The sequence below is a fragment of the Aethina tumida genome, chromosome 3 (assembly GCF_024364675.1).
Source record: "Aethina tumida isolate Nest 87 chromosome 3, icAetTumi1.1, whole genome shotgun sequence".
Taxonomy (NCBI): Eukaryota; Metazoa; Arthropoda; class Insecta; order Coleoptera; family Nitidulidae; genus Aethina; species Aethina tumida.
The window spans coordinates 21,228,381-21,252,619 of NC_065437.1; the positions used below are offsets into that span (position 1 = coordinate 21,228,381).

Consider the following 24,239-nt stretch of genomic DNA (forward strand, 5'->3'; position numbering starts at 1 on the left):
TCTTCCTTTTAATCTTTTTTCAGTTTCTTTGACTCAGATGGTAACTGCGAAAACCAGAAAACCAACATTATATTGATGATACAGTAATTATGCCAAGCACCTGTTCCAAATACCAATAATCTTCACGGAAATTTCCGCGTTTCTACAAACATACTCGCCAACACTCGGTCTTAGTCCAATTCTCTTCTTGCCAGTTCTATGATGGAAAGTCCACCTTAATTGACGAAACCCTCGACGTTTCCTTACTTGAGACATTTCATATAAACAGACACCTCGTAATTTTATATGCATACATTGCACTTGTGGAATGTACATTTAGTTGCGCTCAGTGATGTGACAACTTCATACGTATAAATAAATAACGAGGCTATGTCTGGAAGTTTTTAATTTGCGAGATTTATATTCGTGTCACATAGCCGAATCTGCTTAAAATCCTTAAGAAAACAGGCGGAAAATGAACGTACAATAAAATATTCCCTCATCTCGAGAATGAGGTTTATGGGTAAAAGCGTACGTGAGATCACGCCTCTTGCTCCCCATGCGCATAGACTGACTACTTGAAATATGGCCGTAGGAACTTCACTACTTATTACATAATACTTATTTCACTCGGTTTCCTTCCCCTTTCCTCGCAGTTATTTGTATTTACCGCGACGTCTTCTTCGACAATGAATTATTGATCCTTCTTTGATACCACTGTTGTTGGAGTTGAGAACAGCGAGTTGAGAACAGCGAGACTCTTGGTAGAATTACCTGAATATGAGTTGTTCCACCCGGTTTCGTTGTGGTGACTATCCTTTAAATAAAAAGTGGAAAGGAAAGAGCATACCTGTGCATCTCAACGAGAACCAAGATACATTTAGTCACAAATAAAGACATAAATAAAGAAATCAAGTTATAAATGTTATTTTGCGTTAACTACTATTTTAAAAGGACAATTCGCAAAAAAACTAGAATGATAGTATATAATAATCACCCTGTGCACAAGGAAACCACATTGTAACCGTGATTTCATTTGCGCAATGTTCCATATATCACAACAGCGATTTAATCAACCAAAATAATAGAATATTTTATACGGACCGCTCTCCAAAAATAGGCTTTGTAAACAGTTAAATTGATCCCATAAATACTTAAATAACCGTGGTGCTACATATTTCAACTCTTTTTACACCTATCCGTTTTAAATCCGACGAAATTATTCTCAAAAGTATTTATTAGCATTGCCCCGCCGGGAGTTAATAAACCCCTCCGAATGAGCACGGATCAAAGTTACAACATTGTTGGGGCGTTTTTCACCCCCTCCATTGGGCGACGTTGGGGCAACACTGGCGGATTGTAAATTCCGGCTGTCAGGAGTTTTAAACGCGCCGAATGTGACACACCGAAGTATTCTCGGTATCCGGGACGTCCTCCAGGAACTATATGAGGTGTTAATGAGATTAATGAGACCTGGGCGTTGTAAATAACACACCGTTGGTTCGGAATGCCGCCGTCGCCGAGTTCAGGTGGTTCGAGGGGGGATGGATTTTAGCCCGAGTGTCGTTGGACCCCCCGGTTAATGGGCCACTAATACTTTGCCTTTATCTCGTGCTTTGGGCTGTCATCGGGAATTACTATGTGGTCCTTGTCGTCCATTCTAACCACCACTGTTTCGTTGTTCTCCAAGTGTCCATTTATCATGCTAACAATACAATTTAACACGGCGGACTGGCAATTTTCTTTTGTTAGGCCATAGTATTATTGGAATTTATATTATTTTCTTTGGCAATTCATCATCGTCATCAATTTTCATGCGTTTGCTGACGTATTAGCTATTAATTCGTCTTTGGCTTCAGTTTCATATATATTTCTATTTGGTACAAAATTAAAATAACTTTTAAAGCTCTTTAAAGATGAAAAACATGAAAACGTTTATTTTTACTAAAAGCATAAGTAACTCCACTTAAGCCAATTATTCTAAATGAAACATATTATACATTGAAGTACAAATGGAGTCATTAAATCAGTCAATAATAAAAAGACAAAAATTCATAATTCAGAGAAGAAATAGAAAATAATAACAAAGTCTCATAAAATGTGGAAAAAAGGATACAAATTTTGTCAAAAATTGATCCCATACATATTTTTAAACGTCTAATAATTCAACACTTGTGCAAGCTCCCGCTTGTAAATGTCAGTGAGATTATAGTATTAACCCTTATCCTGGCGACATATTAATTTATCAAGTAAATGCCATTCGCACATGAATTCGTGTCGAGGACTAAACAGGATTTTATTTATCCTTGAGTTATACTTTCAAAATAATCGCAGTTGAAATTGTTGATATTTTTCTACCGTTTAGAATGCATATAAAAGTTTTATTTTGGAATAATGTTTGATTGTTAAAATATTTTTCGCAGTTAATATAATTTCGCTTGTACTTCATGCACAAGCACTCTAGTGTCAATCGCAAAGCGGTGTTCCTCCTTCGCAAGAAGAAAAAAAGAGAGGCACCTACATTTCTAGCAGCAAATACGTTCACGGTTTCATTCCATTAACGGAAAATTTCGTTTCAAAGGGAAACATAATTTTAAATAATTCATTTGGTTACGGTTCTCCGACGTACACGAACTAGTGTGGCATACGGGGACATGGGGTACAGCGGTGTTGGAATCATGACTGGCGGACCTGTTACATTCCCAAGCCAATTAGGTAATGTAATATCGCATGACGTGCACCAACACTCAAACAACTTCCACAGGGAACTTTCTTAATTACATCATACAGCGATGTTCCAATTCAGGCGGGGGCGCAAAATAAAGGCAAATAATCGAACACACATAGGAGGTTCTGTGTCTGTAAAACGGCGATAGACCTGGGCTCATCTTGGATTTGGTTTTTAGCTGAACAGTTTCGGATACATGAATTTGTAGCCACTTACCAGACACGTTTGTATTTTGCTTGTTTTAGTCCTTACAGCGGATTCAAGTTTTTTTCAAGACTAGCCGTTATTTCTTATAAAAGATAAGAAAATGAAATATACATTGGTGGTCATAAGTATGGTATAAATTTTAACTCATATTTCATTTCATTATATTTATTTTTATATTTTTTCTTATGGAATAAAAAAAGTTTACAAATAATTAAATTTTCCTTTAAAATACATTCAAATAAAAGATCATCATGGACATACCAAATAAATTTGGAAATAGTTTATTTATTTAATATGTGGTAGCATAACCATTTTGTTTAATAATTTCTCGACGTCACTCATTCATCGAGTCGACAAGATTACATACTTCCACAGGAATATTTGCACATTCTTTTTGTATTGTCACAAATGCTCTTTAATGCTGATGTTTTTCGTCGGATTTTTATTTCCCGTTACAGCCCTAGATGTTCAATTTGATGTATGTCCACCATCTGATCCAAACTTATACTTTTTATCATTTCATGATACTAAATACCACATGCGTGTGGTCTAGATGATTTCTGGCAAACTCTATTCAGATTTCACGGTTTCATTTGGATATATAAAGTTTTTTCACAGTTAGGCGCCGAAATAACCCTGCTTCACATAACCGACGTCTCACGGTTCAGTTAGAAACATCTGCACCGAAACCTTGGAATATTTCCTGGTTAATTTGCCTTGACGATTGTTTATCAATATCCTTCTGATGCGTTTATCGACATTTGGATTTGTTTTTCAAGGTTGCCCCATCTTCTTACGTGTATTCAGATTGTCTTGCATTAAATTCATAAATTTTGAGGAATCTGGTGTTCACTATGAAAATCTGCGTTTTTTCAAAACTAGTGATCTCAAAATGTATGCTATTTTTGTCCAATTTCTAAAAATTATTCCACACTTTTGTCCAGCACTATACGTATATTACATATATGATCTCTTTATTCAATCAAAAAAAATATATTTATATTTTATCTCTCAGGACACTTGAGACAAGTATGTTTGTAATAATTATAATAAGAATAAAATTGCTTATTGGTGGATTTCCCAAGATTATCCCATTTTATCACCAAGACAACTTGATTCGAACAATGCCACAATAACAATTAAATTTACTGTAATACTTTATTCGATCGTTCAGATAAATGTAGTAAAAGACAATCACACAAAAGTATGAAATTCGCCATGAGAATAATTCCCACGCGCATCGTATTAATTAGTCGTGTTGTAAAATAAGAGTTAGTCTAGACATCCGGTAGTGCACAAGTTTTTTTTTGTTCATGCAGTTGTTCTGTAAATTCTCGATTACAATAAGTAAGTACGTATTTGTATTCAAGGATTTTTAATTGTTATTTTAATATATTATTAATATTGTAACATACAGTTGTAAACAAATTGCAAAACTGTTTTTATAATATTCAAAAATAAACTTAAAATTAAAGTTAAAATTGATTTTTCTGGTATATATTTTTTGCTGTTGTAACTAAATAAATGTCAAAGCCACATATTCCAACTTTATCTCATTTCTCATCCAAACCTGTTACAGAGTTTTCAAATACATAAAATTACAAAAACATCCCCCGACATCTTAGAATTCAAGTGGTTCGCTTACGAATGGGTAACGACATTTGATAAATATATAAGACAAACGATAAAAAAATCTGATTTAAAATCTCGTTAACATTTTCGGCAACACCGAGATTTTAATTTACTCAATCGAACAACATAATTATATAAATTTTGAGTGAACTATAGGTATAAATTGATTAAAATTCGCTTTTGTGTTCCAAAATTAAAAGTATCAGTTTGATATTCGCATAATGCGTTTCACTTGATTAAACACTCTGATATTTTAAAATTAAATTCATTGTGCTGATTCAGGTTTACTTTATTAAATTATTTTTGTATGCGATATTTAATAAATATTTAAACACAAACACAGAATTATTATTTCATTTTTGATAACTCTCAACAAATTTTAAATAAAAACAATAAAGTTTTGCATTTTTAAATAATTTAATAACTGAAATATAACGTTATCATCTTGTTTTAAACAAACTCTATTTACTACAATATTATTACAAAGAATGTATATGCATGTAAACTATGTAAATGTTTTCATTTTACAATGTTTATGGTGTATAAAAATACAATAATATATATTTGCAGGAAATTTCACAAATATGGTATTAAAAGCACCATGTATTGAATTTTTCCACGATTATTTAATTTTTAAATATAATTAATAATGTTTGTATTACAACGTTACCTGGTTTATATAAATCCTTCCCATTTTATAGCAAACTATGTAAATGTTTTATCCGCATAATAACAAAATTTTATGCAAAACTGTAATTAAATAAATCACCTGCTATGTTTATAAAATATATGCGAGGTAGATAATAGTATGAGGTCACTGCGTACTAAAAATATTATTCAATAATAAAAAACAAGCAAAATTACATCATAGACATGACTTAAAGAACCTTCACTGCATGTTGAAATAGCTTGTTGTTCAATGATGTCTTTTTAATATTTTATTTTGACATGATGATGACTACTGAATTCCTAATTTCGCCAGGAAACAATGTTGCCACTAAATTTTTGTTATTTACTTTTTGTAAATAAAAAATTAAACAATGGATAATGGAGCAAAGTTGGCTCCCAATAATTTTTATTTAAGTTGTGGTTAATCCCAGTGAGTAGTATAAATAAATTAGCATAGCTAGAGCCTCACTTAATCTTTCATAAGCTCGAAAAACTAGTGCTTATATTTCAGATATCAAACAGCATCATGCTCATTAATTTTCAATAACTCATGAAACTTTAAAACTCCCAGTGATATGAATTTGACCTATATTTCAACACATTCACAGCTTTCATAAGTCCGTGTAATTTGCACGTTAATGGAAATGCACCGGTCAAACTTTTGCTTTTACATTTTATAAAATGTACTTTTCATAATTCGTTTAAGTTGAACCAAAAGCATAACTTCGCATTACACATCTACAATCTAATATCCTAATTAAATTTTATTACTGTATAAGAGAATATTTCGAACATTGCCTACAATTTAAGCTTTGGGATTTATTTTAATAAGCCTAAGTTAAATTTGCTTAGAATCCGAGATTTTTGTTTGGATCACAGACTCGCAAAGAAGAAAGTGTGTCATCAAACGAGTAAATGTGACTTTCTCATTGAACCAAGAAACGCAGACATTGATAAAATGAAGATTAGAATTGTTTAATTGTGTCTTTATTCGTAGCTTATTAACAATTAAGATGTTTGTTGACCTCAAAACTGGAAATTGTTTCTGACAACGGTTTACTTTGCAACTCCCACGAATTATCTGCGGTAAAAAGTTCATGATCAGGGTCACTACGCAATTTACATTCACGTTGATTATAAATTGTATGTATTTGCATAACAGATAGATTTATATTGAACACAATAACTATTATAACATACATTAACGTTCCTTTCGCGTTTCCATGTAACATAACGTTAATATTAATTAAAATATATTTTGGGCTTACGTGGTAAGCACCCAATCGAAATTATTAACCAGATTATTGTAAATTACGCTTGCACAATCGGAACAGCTTACTATACAAGTTTCTAAACATGTGCACTACTAAGCTTACCACTTATTAAGTTAAATATTTTAAGTAGATTTAGAATAATTTCATTAGTTCTTGATGCGCATACCAAGTATACTTACACTGATGCTTCACGTTAATTGTTCTCGGATCCAATTATGCATTTAGATAGCAGAATTGTGTATTTTCACCATTATTTTTGGTTAAGTAGAGGTTTGTAACATTTTCATAAAATTATCTTAATTATTCTTTCATATTAATTTTAGAATTATTACACAATAAACAAAAGATTTCTTTAATGTACCATCAAATAAATTAAATCAAATGAAATGTAGTACAATAATAATTTTTAAATTTATAACAATTACATTGATTTACAGTCAGATTAATTAGAAAATAGGAATCTTTTATCCTACAATAACAAAAAAAGTAATTATTGGTTTTAGTTATTTAGTTAGTTACTATTTTAAACTCTTTTGTTTTGTTTTTCCTTGACAGACAAATTATGTATAAGTATAATATGAACTATCTGAGCAGTTTTTCATGGCGAAAATAGATTTAAACGGGGTGTAAGCTTAAGTAAATTGAGAAATACAATAAATTTAAATGTGTTAAGAGCAAAATAAAATGAATTCTTGTTTCTGAATTAACTTAGAGATGGGATTGTTACAAATGGTTAATTTTTAGGTTATTAGGCACTGCCTAATAGACTCGTACAAGACTTTGAAAGTTCACAAGAGGGCTGTAATTATGTTTGCAAAATGATAAATTGATTCTTAAATGTAGCCAGAGAAGTTTTTGAAATCAGAGATTATATTCTAGCAATCTGTCCAAAAAAGTTTTCATCAGCCTCCGAAAATACTGCATTAAGAAACTTGAATAAAAAATTTAAAATGTAAATTATATAAATAAATCCATAGAAATAAAAAATACAAAAATACCTTTAAATGAACTCTAATTGATACAATTAAGGGATAACTTATTGTAGCAAAATATTTTAACAAAGTTAGATATCACTTACAGAATATAAAATTACAAATACATTATACACAAATTACTGTCAAACACTATAATATATAATATAAATAACTTATCACTTTTCGTGGTGAAAATAAATTAAAATGGGGTGGATGTAAGCTTAACTAAATTGAAAAATGCAATAAGTTTAGGTGTGATGAGGGCGAAATGATTGTTACAAATGGTTAATTTTTAGGTTATTAGACGCTGCCTAAAGGAATCGTACAAGACCTTGAAAGTTCACAAGAGGATTGTAATTATGTTTGTAAAATGATAAATTAATTTTTAAATGTAGCCTGAAAAGTTTTTGAAACAAGAGATTATAACCATCAATCTGTCCAAAAAAGTTTTCATCCGACTCCTAAAATACTGAATAAGGAAACTTCAATAAATAATTTAAAATGTAGATTTTAAAAATAAATTCATATAATTAAATATAAAGATAATACCTATAATATAATTGATACAATTATGAATTAATTTTTTATAGAAAAATATTGAAACAAGGGTAGTTATACTTTTTTTATTTAGTTACTATTTTGACCCTTCAATTAGATTTTTCCTTGATACACAAAATTATTCTCAAATACTATAATATATATTATAATATAAACAAACTGAGCATTTTCATGGTGAAAATAAATTAAAATGGGGTGGATGTAAGCTTAACTAAATTGAGCAATGCGATAAATTTAAATGCGAAATGGACAAAATAAAATGAACTCCTGTTCCTAAATTAACTAAGAAATTGGATTGTTACAAATGGTTAATTTTTAGGTTATTAGACGCTGCGTATAAAATCGTAGAAGACTGAAAGTTTACAAGAGGGTTGTAATCATGATTGCAAAATGATAAATTGATTTTTAAATGTAACTTGAGAAGTTTTTGAAACCAGAGATTATATCCATCAATCTGTTCAAAAAAGTTTTCATCAGTCTCCGAAAATAAGAAACTTGAATAAATAATTTAAAATTGAATAGATTGTAAAAAGTAAATCCAATAAATGATTCATCTGTAAATGAACTATAATTGATACAATCAAGGATTAATTCTTTGTAGTAATGTAGTAAAACAAGGTTAAATATACCTCGCAGGATGTTATCTAAAATCACACACCACAACCATCCGAACGAAGTTTTACTTATGTTTATCTCCGCACTATTTGTTAAGGATACAGTGGACTTCTGTGCTTGGGGTTGGTGTAAATCAGCCTAAAGGTCGGGTCGTTACAACCCTGTTCTGTTTTTACAGCTCGATTTGCTTTGAGTGAGGTTACCTCTGTAAATATTTGCCCTATTTTTGAAAAAGAAAAATTACCATTAAACAACTCGAATCTACAACATAATCCAATTGAAATGTTGAACTGGTGCACGAGAATTTGATTAAAAGTGATTTTCGAAAGATGTAACGTCGTGAAAACTGCGTTCGTGAATATCGCAAATCTCGTTTGCCGTCTAAAACCTGGCCTTTATTGAATCAGATATGGCAGGCTCGTAATCTTGGGGCGTTTTTCTCGAATGTTATTTTCATATCTGTTTTAAAACTGATTTGCCGGATGTCTGAACTTGTTAAAGTGAACGTACGTCAGGAAACAATATTTTTGTTTCCGAATTAAATATCCGGCTTTCTCTAATTCGACCAAATCAACTTCTAAGGATTAATTTTGTTTTTTTCAACGAAAATAGATCTTTATTTACACTTACGCTTCATATACAAAAAAATTTCTTTTTGTATGAAGTTAGTGCCACTTGTGCCTAGAACTTAGCGACTAAAATACTTTCATGACGGTCACGATAAACTGTAATAACTACGTGGATCCCATTCTGGTGGTAAATGACAGCATCGAAGTTTATAGGCTTTAGCCTCGTTTAAAGATGTATAAAAGAAAACGACTACTAAATACCCTCTCGAGGATCATGAAACGCATTATTCTTGTCGAGTGCGTAAAAAAGGAAGCGACGATAGCTTTAACGATCTTTGTTTTTATATTCCCTAATTCTGTGTAACACATGAGTGTTGTTGTTAGGGAGTGTTTTTCTACACGCTTGTAAAATATAATGTTATGGCATTTCGATGAAATAGTGCTAAAAAGAGACGTTTGCTTGTAATTAAAAAACCGAAGACCTCAAGTTATGAAATATATTAAATTTATTACAGCTATGTGATCGATAATACAAGGTTTGATTTGAACAACACAATTTTATAAGAAAGTATTCCTTTATTGGATTGCCATAGCTTTCAGCCACCATTACATTTATTTATAATCCATTAAGCTTTACAGATAATTCAGGCATCTCAGGAAATTTCTGAACGGACCGGCATCGATCGTTGCAAACCTATTTTCTTGGGTTTAACTTCTTAATTCAGTAAAAGTTTAACAAATAGTATTTAGTTTCCGAGATGTTGGAAGGGCAATAAGGAATGGTTTTAATAATCAATGTGGCAGAATAATTAAGCAAACATTGAACAAAAGGGCTTAGAAATGCACAGTAGACTATATTACATTCTACATCTTAATTAAACAATAAAAAATAATTAATCTTTTAATATGTAGTAACAAAAATAAACACTGGGCCACTCTTGTTGTTAGAACTAATTTCAACAATTGTCAAAATTAATGTTACTTGAACTGAGTTAATCATAAAAAAATATTTGTAAAAATGGACTTAATTAAACATACACTTTAAGTTTACTTATAATAAACATTCTCTAGCAATTAGCTTAAGAAATAATGAAAGTGCAGATAGTATTTGGTTAAAGTTGGTCCCCTTTAGATTAAAAATTAATTATAATAATAATTATATTATGAAAATTAATTCTATAATTCATTTTATTATTTTATTCATTTTTTATTTCTAAAAAACATTTACATGATCTAAACTTTAAAACATAAAAAAGTTATTCTTATTTTAATTGATTAACATAAATGTCAAAGAGACATGTGTATGCTTAATGAAATATTTAAATTTAAATCAAAGGAGCGATAATGATGTCTAAGTGCCAACTTATTATGAACGATAAAGGATAATGTGACAATACTAATCATGGAAGTTGACACACAAATTGAATTCGAAACAAGCAAACGCCGCAAATGTTGTTAACTTTGCCACAGTCAATTTCTCATGCCATTCGTCAATGTTAATCCCATTAAATGCATAGTATTATCTGCGGCATATTCCAGAGAACAATGCTGTTGTCTTGTACACATTCCTTCTAACATAATATTGAAATTTCATAGTGGAATACGGCATATACACAACGTTGGAAATTTATCAGAGCAATGCAGAATTCTAATTATATATAAACTCCATTTACTATTGAAGATAAGGTACGACGTGCATTTTGAGTCTTTGTTAATTGAATAAATTACCTTCTATAGGTGAATGGCTGTGAACCATACTCCAGACGGAGCATCAACACAAAAAACTATTTGTTTAGTCTTGCGTCAAACTTTAATTGATAATAAGGTTTAGCGTTGCATTCAATTTACACAATTTAACTTAATTACCTTAATCGCTGGATACCTTATTATTATATTAGTATTGATATATTTAAAGCATTTGCTATTGTTTGTTGTGCTCGTTTTGTTCAGTCATTTAATTTTTCATTCAATAAATGTTTTATTACTCCAAAATTAAATATGAATTTTCATATAAAGCTTAATCTGCTTTTTGAAGTTGAATAGGTATTAAAAAGTGAACCATACATGATTTTATCAAATTAGTTGAATGTATTGAAAATGGATTAAAATTACATCAGCCGACATGATTTTCCATGTATAAAATACTGTTAATTTTTCATTTTATTATTATTATTATTATTATTATTATTATTATTATTATTATGTTTTTTTGCAACGAACGAATTAATATACCGTTAATTTTCACTAAGATCTTAACACTATAACTATGTTGTTAAGTAAATGACTAGAATATATAAAATATATATTTTTTTGAATTAGCTTGAAACGAAAACCTAAAATATACATATAATTTGACAAAATTTTGTTTCGTCTGCTTCATACTTCATGAAATAGTTTATCTCTAGATAAAGAAATTTATTACTGGACCACAAATCAGGTCCTCAATGAACTATGAAGCAACAATGAATACTTCTGATTTAAAAGATTGGGTGCCTTTAAAAAATGTTGTGAATGATTTTTTGGGAAATAACAAGTATTCTAACTAACAGAATATCGGACAACTATACTGGATAAATTTATAAATTGAGAAGCATGGTCATTAAAACGTAATATTCTTGTTCAAATCACAAAAAAAATACGAGCAGGCACAATTTTATAAAAAAAAATTGGTATTCTTTTTATGAATATGTAAATAAAAATGTTTCCGACATAATAATAGATTTTACTTTGTTATTTTGAAATTAATATATTTCAAATTTCTAGAAAAATAATATATAATAATAAAAATAATATATAATAAATAAAATATAAACAAACTGTCGATCGTGTTATTAGTTTAGTTTTTCTTAAAATTCCATAAAATTAACCGGAAATGATAATTTCCAAATCATGTTTGAACGCGCCAAAGATTAAATGGAGTCATTGTTTGGTGTGATAATAAAAATAGAGAAGTTTTCTTAAAAGGATAACGCCGTTCCGTTGTTTAGCATGGAATTTATCTCGCCGTAAGACAAAGTAACGTCTTTCATTTCGTTTAAACTCGGGCAGAGTTATGGATAATTTATCGGAAGTTTCAATATCCACTGTCACTACGGGACGCGCATATAAAACAGTTTCCCGGCTAATCTTGTATACGAAGAAATATTGCAGTCAAAGCTAACTGAGGATATGGCATAAGCCCGAACTCCCCGGGTTCTTATATTTCTGCATATTTTCGCCTGAAACAACCGTCCTTCATGACAAAAGCCCCTTTGTCTTACGGCCATCTAATATGCAGATTGTATGATACAGTTGGAGAAATGAATTCGCCAAAATTGTTTTAAGTCCTTTGTACGTACACAACCTCAACGGTTTATTTTGTTCGCGTTTCCAATGAAAATTCCTTTGCACTGCTTGAATTCCAGTAACGGTGCATTTAAGTCGCAAGAGCACGAATTTCTAACATTGTATGACGCGTCTGAAATGCAGACTAAGAATTACTTTATATTATAAAGTGAAAACTTTATCTGTATATACATTTTAACACAATTTCACGTGAATCCCCGGTTGACGTGCCACGCTTAGTTAAGTGATCCCATTTAAGACTTCCAATCCGAATTTGATTTACCAAAAATAAAATTCCGATAGTTGGTATTTTCCTTGCTTTGTAGCGGAACAAAGAAATCCCATTTGGATTTTCATATTCACTGTCAAATGCAGACAATAAAACAAACATTGTATCGACGATTACATTGTTACGTTCAATTGCATTGTTGATTGAAATTTGAACCGTCCGCGAAACTGGCTATCCATCAGGCAATACAGGCGGTGCAAAATTTTGGATTGTTCCTTGTCGGCGCGTCAATTATTCGATAAAACGGATGATGCATGAATGAGATAAAGTTAACAATTTCGTTATATGGGTGTAGAGAAACTCGGTAAACGTGTACATAAAAGCTATTTGATATTCCCAGTCCACTGTAACTGTATGTTCAATTGAACTTTGATGTCCAGTTTATTTAGTAGGTAGGCATTCGATTAGTTAGTTGTACGGTATTTATCGATGCAAACGTATTATTGGATTCTAATTTTTGGACGTAGGTGAACTTGGCAAGCGCATTATTGCTGTATTTACTCGGCCTCGTCTCTGAATAATTGTCATGATTTTCGCTTTAATATTAATAAGCTATAATTAAATTCAGTTCATTTTCATAGGATTGTTATAACTACAACAGACACTAACACACTAACGAAACAATATTTCTACAATACAATTATTTCATGAACTCGAATGTGATTAAATATAGAAGGCCAAATACCTATTTTCCACCATTTTAATCCTGAACATTAAAGCCTTTTCAAAAAAGCCGTTTTTTATATTTTTATGTACGCAGCAAACGGTAAAAATTTTTAATTGCATATTAAATTTTCATAAATCAATAATGCAGCCTTCGTTTTTCACAAAAAATATACATTAATAACGCGTGGTCCATTTGTAAACTTCATTGTGCACGAAACAGGGTAAAATTAAGCATCTTTGTGCCCCGACCGGCTGAAAGAAAGGCCCCAGTTTGGTGAGAATTCCACGAAACAACCTACTAATGACAATATCGCATGCGATTAAACAATGGCTGTTTTCTTTGCAAAACTCGGGCGAGAGAACGAAATAAAACGTTTATATTATGTTATACATGAAACCATTTTCGAAATTCATGCCTCCCGGCGACGCATAATCTGCATATTAGATGAATCTGACACATTTGTGTTTGTGGCAATCTACAGTAATAATTCAGAGCAAATGTTGGATTCACAACCTTTCTTTTGTGTCTCCCTTGTTATGGAATACTTCGGCAAACTTTCAAACAAAACAAGTTTCCAATTTACGTACAACTTCTGAGATATTTTGAAACATTGGCGGCTGAAGTTTTTCAAACCGTCTTACACGTATAAACTTGAAAAGCTGAATGGTGTATTCGCAGGGATTCAGTGCAAGAAGGATCGAGTTGGAGTTTGAAGTGCTTCAGGTAAACAAAAATAATCTACAATCTATACATACGTGAGAATTATTATCCCTCCCGACGTATGGAGATGCAAAGTGAAACGCTTATCCCCGTAAGCTTAGAAAATTGCCGGGAATCTGCCGAAATCCCCAATAGAAATCTGCGAAATATTATATTCATGCCATCCAGAAACCGGCACGCCCGACGCCGATACTTAGATTATCTAGTCATAACGCTCCGCGGAAATTCCGTGCAAACACCCCCAGTCCGTTTAAAAGCATTAAGGTTTTTATTTCCGGCGGAATCATTCTCCGCCTGTCTTTAATTTTAATTAGATTCCCGACGGGACTACTACACTACTGAAACAATGGCTCTTATACTCATTTAAAACGAAAGATGACACTTTTAATTAAATCAACAGTTCTTCTATCGAAGAGCGGCGAATTTACTGTCTAAATTGAAAAAAACACAATCTGAAGAAAATTAAGTTTTCAGTTTTTTATTGATGCTCGGCTTTCAAACAAACGGGAAAACTTAATTAAAAGGATTATTTGATAAGACTGCAGTAATTTTTTCGACGAAAAAATTAAAAAGGGAAAAGAATCGAAGTTGGATTTTACCAATAAAGGTGCAAGTATTTGTTGGGCAGCCCCAAAAGTAACTGACCTAATAAAAAAATAAAAAATATTTATTTCTGAGCTCAGTCCCCTTTTTATAATTTTCTAACAATATTCAGTAGCTTTATTCCTCTGCTTAAAGTGAGAATGGACGAGCTCTTAACTGCAAAGCCCAGCTCTCCCTACTGTTGACAAATCTTTTACTACGGAGCCTCTTTTTCATGTTTCGAAATAAAGAATAGTCTGACGGAGCTAAATGTAGTGAATAGGAGGCGTGAAGCAGCAATTCAAACTGATACTGACTACAGATGTGTGAAATAACAATTTTTTTGCCAAATGCAGTCATTTTTTCTTTATTTCATGTCTCAAATGTTCCAATATGTTCACAGAACATTGATGATGATGAATGATCAAAGAAAATTATCATTGTGCATCCTAAAAAACTGACGCAATCCTTTTTTCAGCAGATAGTATTAATTCAATTCCTTTGAAAGAGGTTATTCGTTTTCAATCGAATCGTTTTATGCAATGTTATTAATCAAACTCTGGATTTAAACATCCTCACGATGCATCCAAAAATACTAATTAATGTAGCGTCTTAAATTTTGAGACTTAAATTAATTCCTTAAATTTCCTTATTGACATTTTATAAAATCCTCTGAGAGGAAAAATATTACTTGCTACCTCTTGTGGTTTTGATATTGAAAAATAACTGAACTAAAAACTCCACTACTTTATAAATATAAATATAATGGACGTATGGTAAATTGCTCCAAATTCTAGTCACAGAACAAATACTCGTATGGTTTAAAAGAAAGAATCAGTATGTAACAAAATCTTTCTTTTTAGAAGAACATAAAATTTTCAGCGAAATTCAATGTTTGACGTTGTATGTACCCTTTCAGTCATTAAACATAGTAAATAAATGAACTTCGCTGATGCACATTATAATATATAAATTCAATAATGTTTCACCATCATTTTTGATTTTGCTAAATTACATTTTAATCACAAAACGAACATTCAAATTATCCGTATTTGCAATTTGCAGAAGCCCAAACACAAACAAAAATAACCACGTACATTTTATTATTACATATTCAGCGTGAGCACTAAATTCGAATAAAATAACCACAACGGGTATTTATTTAATGGATGTTGTATTCCCCCACACACGTAAATTAAAGCGCCCAGACGAGAATGGAAGGGTTGAATAGTGTCTGGCCCTGATGTTCGGCCTCGCGCATATGATTTTCATATAAAATCAATAGGCTGATGAAGTTATAAAAGTACGAAGGTACATCGATATTTCCAAGTAAATAGAGTCAGACGGGGACGCGCCTCTAAAATTCGATATGTGGAAATTACTAAGGAATTGAAGAAGAATATATTTTGAATCAAACCCGGGTTAATCAATTGGAAAATTTATAAATTAAGAACTTTTAATGGCGACACTGCAAATGTTTAATTGATTATTTAAATCTAATGAAGTTTTAGTAAATGGGCTTCATTAATAAAAAAATCTAATTATCTCATTTAGTAAGTAACTCATGTTTACTTAATCTCATTTGCTTTTTCTTACGTAGGAATTGTAAATATTTAAATAAACAGATACCAAGAAAATAGAAAATAGTTAGCTAAAAGTAATTTATATTCGAATGCTAGACCGCCCATTAATCCGGATTAATAGTTTTCGCAAAGAAAATAAAGACGGAAAGCCACTAAAGGAAACACTGTGAGGAAAAACCGATGTAAATATTTGTCTTTGTCTTCTTATGGTAAACGTTTTATCAAAAAAACAATGCCATCCATTATTCTCCCGGGCGGAATGATAAATGTTTTACTATTGCGCCTACGGGAACGTTTAGTGGATTGTTGAACTGTGCTCTTAAGCAACCGAAGGGGTTTTCCTGATAATAGATTGGGCAATTTACACGCTCATCAAGATTGATACTGTACATTGTTGATAGATTTTTTCCGAACAGGGAAAATACCGAGTGATCAATTTATTTTATAAATTGGTTGGCGTTCTTCAATTTCAGTAGGAATGCGGGGCATGAAACCAATTAAGCATTAAATAAATAATCAAATTGAGTTATTATAACTTATATACAGCAAATGGAACTTTTTAAATTAACTGATAGTAGTTATTTCCCGGACGTTCATGCCACTAATGCAAGAAAGTGGAGTTTTATAGCTCGGAGCAGAGCTGCAATAGGAAAATATGAAAATATCTCATGAAAATATCTTATTTCAAATTAAAAATAAATTGCTACCCGTCAGCGATTTATTGACCAGGATAGAATACGAAAAGATTTTATTAAAAGACGAGAATATTGTTCCTGATGGGAAGTTAGTTGAACCAAAACAACGGTTTGTGGAAAGTTATTTAAAGAATGGTCCAAATTTAATACCAAAACGAATCTCTAATGCCGCGCTCGTTTAATCACAAGACCGCAATAATTCACATTTTAACTGTACACTTAAAAAAAAAATCTCCAAGAGAATTATGACACACATTTTATATCGGGAAAGAACTCGGGCTTCCCTAAATTAAATTAGCTTTTAGGTATTACGTTGTCGTAATATTTTTACAACCCCACAGGAAAATGTTGTATCATAGTTTCAAATGAGGTGTATTACATTCAACCGGTAATTTACTGGCGTAATTAAATTTTTATTTATATGCCGTTCCAGACTTGCCGCTTTGTAAATATGTAATTATATAACGTCTGCAGACGGGAATCATTTGAACATTTTTTTTAATGCACAAAGGAGTTTATCCAATGCGGGACACCTCATTAAAAAGTTTTCGCGCGTCGAGGTTTTATTAACTGCATCAACTAGAAAATCTATATTTATTACCGAGCCGGGTCGTAAACGCTAATTGATACAAACATTTCTATATAAATGTTTACTATTGTGGTCAAGAAGTTACTGTTACTAAGTATTAGTTTTTTCTTCTTAACTTCAAATTAGATGCTTTATAAATTTTTGTGAATTTATAGTAACATCTACTTTATTATATTATTATTTAATATAATTTTAAGGAAAAACTTTTATCTTGTATAATTTAGTTTCTCCAGATACTTTATTTTTTGGTACATTCGGTATCTCTAAGAGGGCTTTACGAGGCTCCATCAGATAAAGCGCGGCTCAAAATAAGGCGATTTAACTAAACTTACCTTAGTATAAAGTTGTTTTGTTTCGGTGCAATCCGGCTCTAAAGTTGCAATTTTTTAATCCACTTTTTGTTATAAAAAACATACGATTTTTGTAAGATTTGATGAAGTTTAATTAGGTTTTATACTTATATTGTGTAAATTATGCTATTATATTATGAAACAATCAAAATTTTTGTTAAGATTTGGTGAGTTGATAGGCCAAAAACAACTTTATGATTAATAGTTTTTGTTTCATTCTGTCGTGTGTCGTGACATTTAAACAAAATGCTTACATTAAAAGAGTTATTATTTATAAAACTCTGGAAAATTGTAATTTCAATCATAATAGACGTAAAGGTCTTTAAATAGGTATAAAATTAGATTATACTTACTATGGCATAATATTCAAGCAGAACAGGTCATACTTTTAACATATTTTAAGTTGTTATAATTATAACCAGTTCTATTTACTGTATAAGAGGAAAACTAAATAAAACACACAAATGTTTTAAAGGTTTGTATCTAGTTATTAAAGATGACTTTGTTTTTTCGTTTTAATTAACGTAAGATCGAATTACTTTTTTGACATTCGAATTATTCTGTTAACAATTTCTCCAAATTATTTAATAATATGGGAAACAATTGACTTATTTATCCATTTTAGCCATCTCTTCTTGTTACTCTGACGATGAAATTATTATAATAAGCAAATACCGTTGGTAAGAAAACGATTTAAATTCAAGCAATGAAATATCATTGTTATTATAATTTTGTCCATATAAAAATAAATATTACGCAATTTTTTAAAGAATAACATAAGATTAACCCCTTGCTTAGTAAACATAACATTAACAAAATAAATAAATGAATAAATGTTAAAGGCATTAGTACAACTCATATTTTTAATATATTTTAATAAGTTGCTATAATTTTGGCCACTACTATATATAAAGTTTTCAAACTTAATCAAAATTATTTCGTTTTCTTTTTTTTTTTTTCGCTTCAAATTAACCATTATTAATTATAGTATATATATAAGATTTGAATTCTCCTGTATCGTAATATAGCAGGTTTTTCTAAATATAATATTGCAAATTCGAAATTGAATCGAGACGCGTAACGGTGTTGGTAATCTTGGTCAAACTTTACATATCATTACGCAATAAATAATCACTTTAGTGTAGGTAAAAAAATTGAACAGAGAATGAGTTTCAAAATTGCTGTAATATTATTTATAATACAAATTAAAAATAGACTTTTTAATATTAATAGGGAAGGTATTTTTGAAAAATATATCCCTAATATGTCCGTATTATGATTAATTATATAAAGAAACAAAGGAGGGATAAATAAGCGATGTAGATTTCTTTGTTTTGGCCTACTGCCCCAATCGTACTGCGACGCGATTTTCATTTCAGGTTGCGTCTCATCCGTCAGAAACTATTCGTTTAAATGCGTAACAAATTATTTGATCAATTACAATTCAAATTACTCACCAATCAGTTAAATCACTTCTAACGCTGAAAGATGCAAGTTGGAAAACAATCGAACGGCGAAGTTGGGTTATGCCCGTGCCCGAGAGCACGAATTCAAAAACCGCGCATCTACGATATTAGCGATTTTACGCTTTTCATTCGCATTGTTGGCAGCATTGTCGCTTGAAGCACGTGGGGAGTAGCGTCAACGTTTTCGAGCTCCGCAAAATAACACATTTTACATAGTTAAAGTGGGTTCAATGTAAGTTTCACCAGGGGAAAATTAATTTTTAGTGAACGAAAACGTTTATTTTTAACCGGTCCCGCTTGCATCGTCGTTAAATCAATTATCGGCGAAACTTTGCACTTAGTGGTTATGTATGCGAAGCTTGTGTGTGTGTCTATCCGTTTGTAACAGAAAGAAGTTTTGGTTCGTGTATCAAATGTATGTGTTGTGTATGGAGTTTGTTGAAGTCGACACCGCTCTATTTTTAGACTAAACCATTGTGAATAAATAATGCTTTGTGTTTAATAAAATGATCAAGTGATCCATGCTGCGCTCATAAATTCATTTTTTTTTTCTTAATTCGCTGATTCTCTATTATTAGTCAGTATACTATAATTAACTAGTCTGTGACACCGACAATAATTGAGTGTTTATGCATACTTGATGGATCAAGGTATGTTTAAGTTATACACTTTTTATTTTTTTTGTTCCAGAATTGAACCCAACTACCTTCCCCTCGCCCTGACCCCTCTCACACAACACCATGGATTTGGACAAACAAATACTCAATGATGACCCAAATGTCACCCTTACCATTAGATTGATAATGCAAGGAAAGGTACGTCTACTAATAGATGTCTTCATCGATATCTATCAACTTGCATGTTGTTTGTTTTAAATGTTATGTGTTGGTCAGATTTAAGTTTTCAATAATTACATGTATTTTGCCTATTTAGTTTTTGTGATTAAATCATATAAAAGGTGCTGTAATCTTAGTTTAAAAATGATAAAATGATTTTTATTAAAGACATCATAGAAGTTTGCAGACAATGTAGTATAAGCATAAAGCAGTTTACTATGTAATTTGTAATTTAATCATCTTGGTTGCATTCATCAATACAACTAAGTCGTTTTTTGAGATTGCATGTGTAAAATTACTTGATTTCTCAATGCATTTTTATAATCTGCAAAAACTTTAGAAATGATATTAGTATATATTATTTTTATAATAAACAATATACATGAAACAAGTAACATCTTTAATAGTGATTATGTGCAAGCATTTAAAGATATTTACATAATGAAAACAACAATAACTGTAAACTGTATTGTTATATACTATTCGCTTATTTCTCAGTATTGTGTTATTATTCTTTGTTATAAATGTGAACAACACCATTTTATGTTGTTTTTTGAAGTTTCTCACTTCCATAAAGAAATAGAACAATATATTAAAAAATAAAGAGAATCCGAAATTAATGAAAAATCAGCTACTTAATTTCATAAATTTTAAAGTCTTTCCCATTTGTGACACATTAATGTCATAATTATTCTTTCTCTCTTATGAATCATAAGAAAACTATTTTTATTTACTTTAGATTTAGTTGTTAGGTTAAAAATAACCCTTTTTCAAATTTAATTTTGTACAAATATTTATTAAGTTTAATCGTAATAGTAGTTCCAAGTCGCACATGCTTTAAAATGATTTTTGTTTTGGACAATTTTCAAAAGTATTTTAGTTTTTTTAATTGCAGTTTTCTACTACAAATTTTTAAATAATGTGTGTATTGTTTAAATTTTACTATATTCTGGATAAATTTATGAATGACTTGTAATTACTCAGAGGTTTATCTCGTGTGATAAGAATAAAAATATATTCAGTTCATATAAATGTTAAAACAAACAGTTCTGCGTTGTTCAACTATATGTAATTCAAGAGGAATTCTCTATAAGTTTTATTCAGTATATGATAAATATTCCATCGATCTTTGTATCTTTCACAATTTCATATTCAAAATATTTTAACATCTCGGTAGGTATTATTTTATAACTGGGAAACTAATTAATATATATATTAATGGCTCGTAAAAGTTACAATTATAAGCTTAACTATTTTAAACATCTCTAACTACGTACATATTAACTCGCATTAAATCTGTATGTAAGCTTATATAAATGTATTACAAAATAATGTCTACTTTTTGGACCAAACAAAACCACACCTGTATGCATATTCTGTTCATCTACAGTGCAAAACAGTGGTTACGCCACCTCGCCGAGATATTCCGCCGTTAATTAAAATTTATAAATTTCCATCAGTTTTACAAAACGCCCGATCTTTGTTCGACTAGAACGGCGCGATTCCCATTCTTTTTTGTTCCCCGTTCTATTGTGCACACCTACAATATATTTTACGGTCAAACTTTTTGTAAACAGCTCCTAATGATCGAAAGGAGAATACGAACGTGGCCTGCGTCGGTTTTCTCGTTCCCATTAAAATGTTCCCCGAGTAATTATGTACCGAAAGCCGTACAAATATGGGTAATGAGATTTGTTCGTACTTAGAAACCTGTCCGGTTCACCGGAGCAACTTGCCAACCGACTTTATGCACGGGCTTTTAGGGGAGTTTATTTTTATCGTCTCGGAAATACGTTTATACAAGTCTGTATGCACATTAATTAGATGATAATTTAGTTTATTCATTTACGCTGATATGGCGAACAAACGAGGCTAAGAACCGAGTTATAAACGTTAATTTTTCATTTTTTGCATAAATAACTACGAATTTTGCCAAGTTTACTACACAACGTACGTCCAAGGTTGCCGCTAATGAGTTTTTCTTTATGAAATTAGGTGTTGATGCGAGTATCGTTTTTCCGAAAGTATTTGGGACGTGCGTATTAATATCCGCATGGGGCGAAAATAGACTACGTCAATTGTAACAAAAAGTTACGAAGAGAGTTCATTGAAACATTGTTTCTCTAAAAATAATAAATGGTAAAATTATGCAAATAAAAAATTAAAATAATTAAATTATTACACTGTCGTTTCCTTATAAAACATGTTTTGGTGCACGTTTTTCATTTTATTATAGAAAACTTACGTCACTAATATTTATAAGTGCCTATGTAATATTTATTATGGGAAAATTGCAGGGCTGAAACAATCAATTCGATATTAATGATGTTTTGTTTTAACTAATTGATATCCATTCGGTCATAAATCTCTTGTTTTTACGATAGGGAAGAACAATAACATGGTTATTGCGCAATGCTCACGAGAATATATCCTGCACATTATTTATAATTATGTTTATTAATATGCCGCACAACTTTCTACATGGTTAAATATATTCATGTTACACGATAACGGCAAGAAAGGCGGAGCTGTTCTTAATAGAAGAATCTAAATACAAATTTGCTCAAATGACCTATTTTCACCGCAAACATTCACGATATTTACACACAACATGTTTATGTTAGATATAAATAATTATTACATTATTATACTTGTCATTTCCACTTATGTATGTAAATTTGCTTCGCAGTTCATTAAGGTCCTTCTTTGTGTTTAAAACTTCAAGTGTAAACTTATATCATTAAACCGAACAGTAAAGTTTACAGTTAGCAGATCGTAGTTTATGATATTGACAGTGGCAATTTGACGTAGTGGAAAAGGAGATTACTTAGTGATACGGAGATTGTTCCAATTCTAACTCTCAATAGTATATACTGCTAATTTAGTATTATTATAAGTAATTATTCCATTATCATTAACGGTGAAATTGCCTCTGGGACAGGAGTACAAACATTAGTCTGCGTCTGCGATGCTGTAATTCTCATATTGTCGTTGCGGATAATCTGTACGTGAGAGCAAAACGACAATTTCAAAGGTGATTTCCTTTTGTTCGGTGCCAAATTGATTTAATTATAGATTGATACTGGGTCCCTGGGACAAGCGAAAACAAACAACATGAAAACCACGCACACACACAACAAGAACGTACCCAGTAGTCTGGGTCAATCACCAGTGTGATTGCCAAGATGTTCGTGATGCATCTTGCGCCTATGTGCTTCGATCTCTCTTAGCATAGATTCACCTGCGGGTTATAATTAAATTGTGTTAACGAGAGCGACCGCTCCATGTTTTATAGATCGAATCGACTATCAGGCACTCATTAAATTTAGAAGGCGACATGTGCATTGTCGGAATATGTTTTTTTGCGTATGCAACTCTGGCATTTAAGGCAGGAGGTCGTTTGTTCTCATGTGATGCACAACTTTCGTACATGTGTATGTTTAATGTCTTTAATTTACAAAAAGAATTATTTTGCTGGCATCGGTTGGAGGCGATAAATTATCCCACATCTAAAGCGACTTATGCTTGCATAGAAATTAGTCATAAACGTTATCTGTAATACATGTAAATCTTTTTGTTGCAGGAAGTGGGAAGTATCATAGGGAAAAAAGGAGAAATAGTAAAGAGGTTTAGAGAAGAGGTAAGAACTAAAGTCGATATGCGACTATGTAATTATAAAAGGACAACAACAACTGAGAGTTCATTGTACGTTGGCTTCCATTAAAGTTAGTAATGCGTCTATAATGGCCTCGGTATCCGTACGTCATTTAACAGAAGATTATATGAATTCATTTTTGTTATGCCGGCGCGATAGTAAGATAATTACTTACAATTTTCAAAAGAGTGTCAATTGTTTTATAACATTAAACAAATCGATTTTGAGCAATTCAGTGTCCACTTCCATTTCTAATTTTGTGCTTTTTATGTACTAAA

At 31.1% G+C, this 24,239-nt stretch overlaps 1 protein-coding gene across 8 annotated transcripts in view; it reads left to right on the forward strand.

The window, feature by feature from the left end:
- LOC109609093 (poly(rC)-binding protein 3) overlaps window positions 1-24,239 on the forward strand; it is a 97,103-nt gene that overhangs the window by 60,416 nt on the left and 12,448 nt on the right. For 6 of the 8 annotated variants that reach the window (XR_007547568.1, XM_049965114.1, XM_049965110.1 and 3 more), the window contains 2 exons: window positions 20,161-20,285; window positions 23,890-23,946. Coding sequence is in view for 7 of the 8 variants with exons in the window: in XM_049965114.1 (XP_049821071.1) it covers window positions 20,211-20,285; window positions 23,890-23,946 (132 nt within the window). In the remaining variant the exon portion in view is untranslated. Of the gene's footprint in view, window positions 1-19,573; window positions 19,703-20,160; window positions 20,286-23,889; window positions 23,947-24,239 lie in introns of those variants that run through there. The other 2 variants (XM_049965111.1, XM_049965113.1) reach the window with 2 other exon arrangements.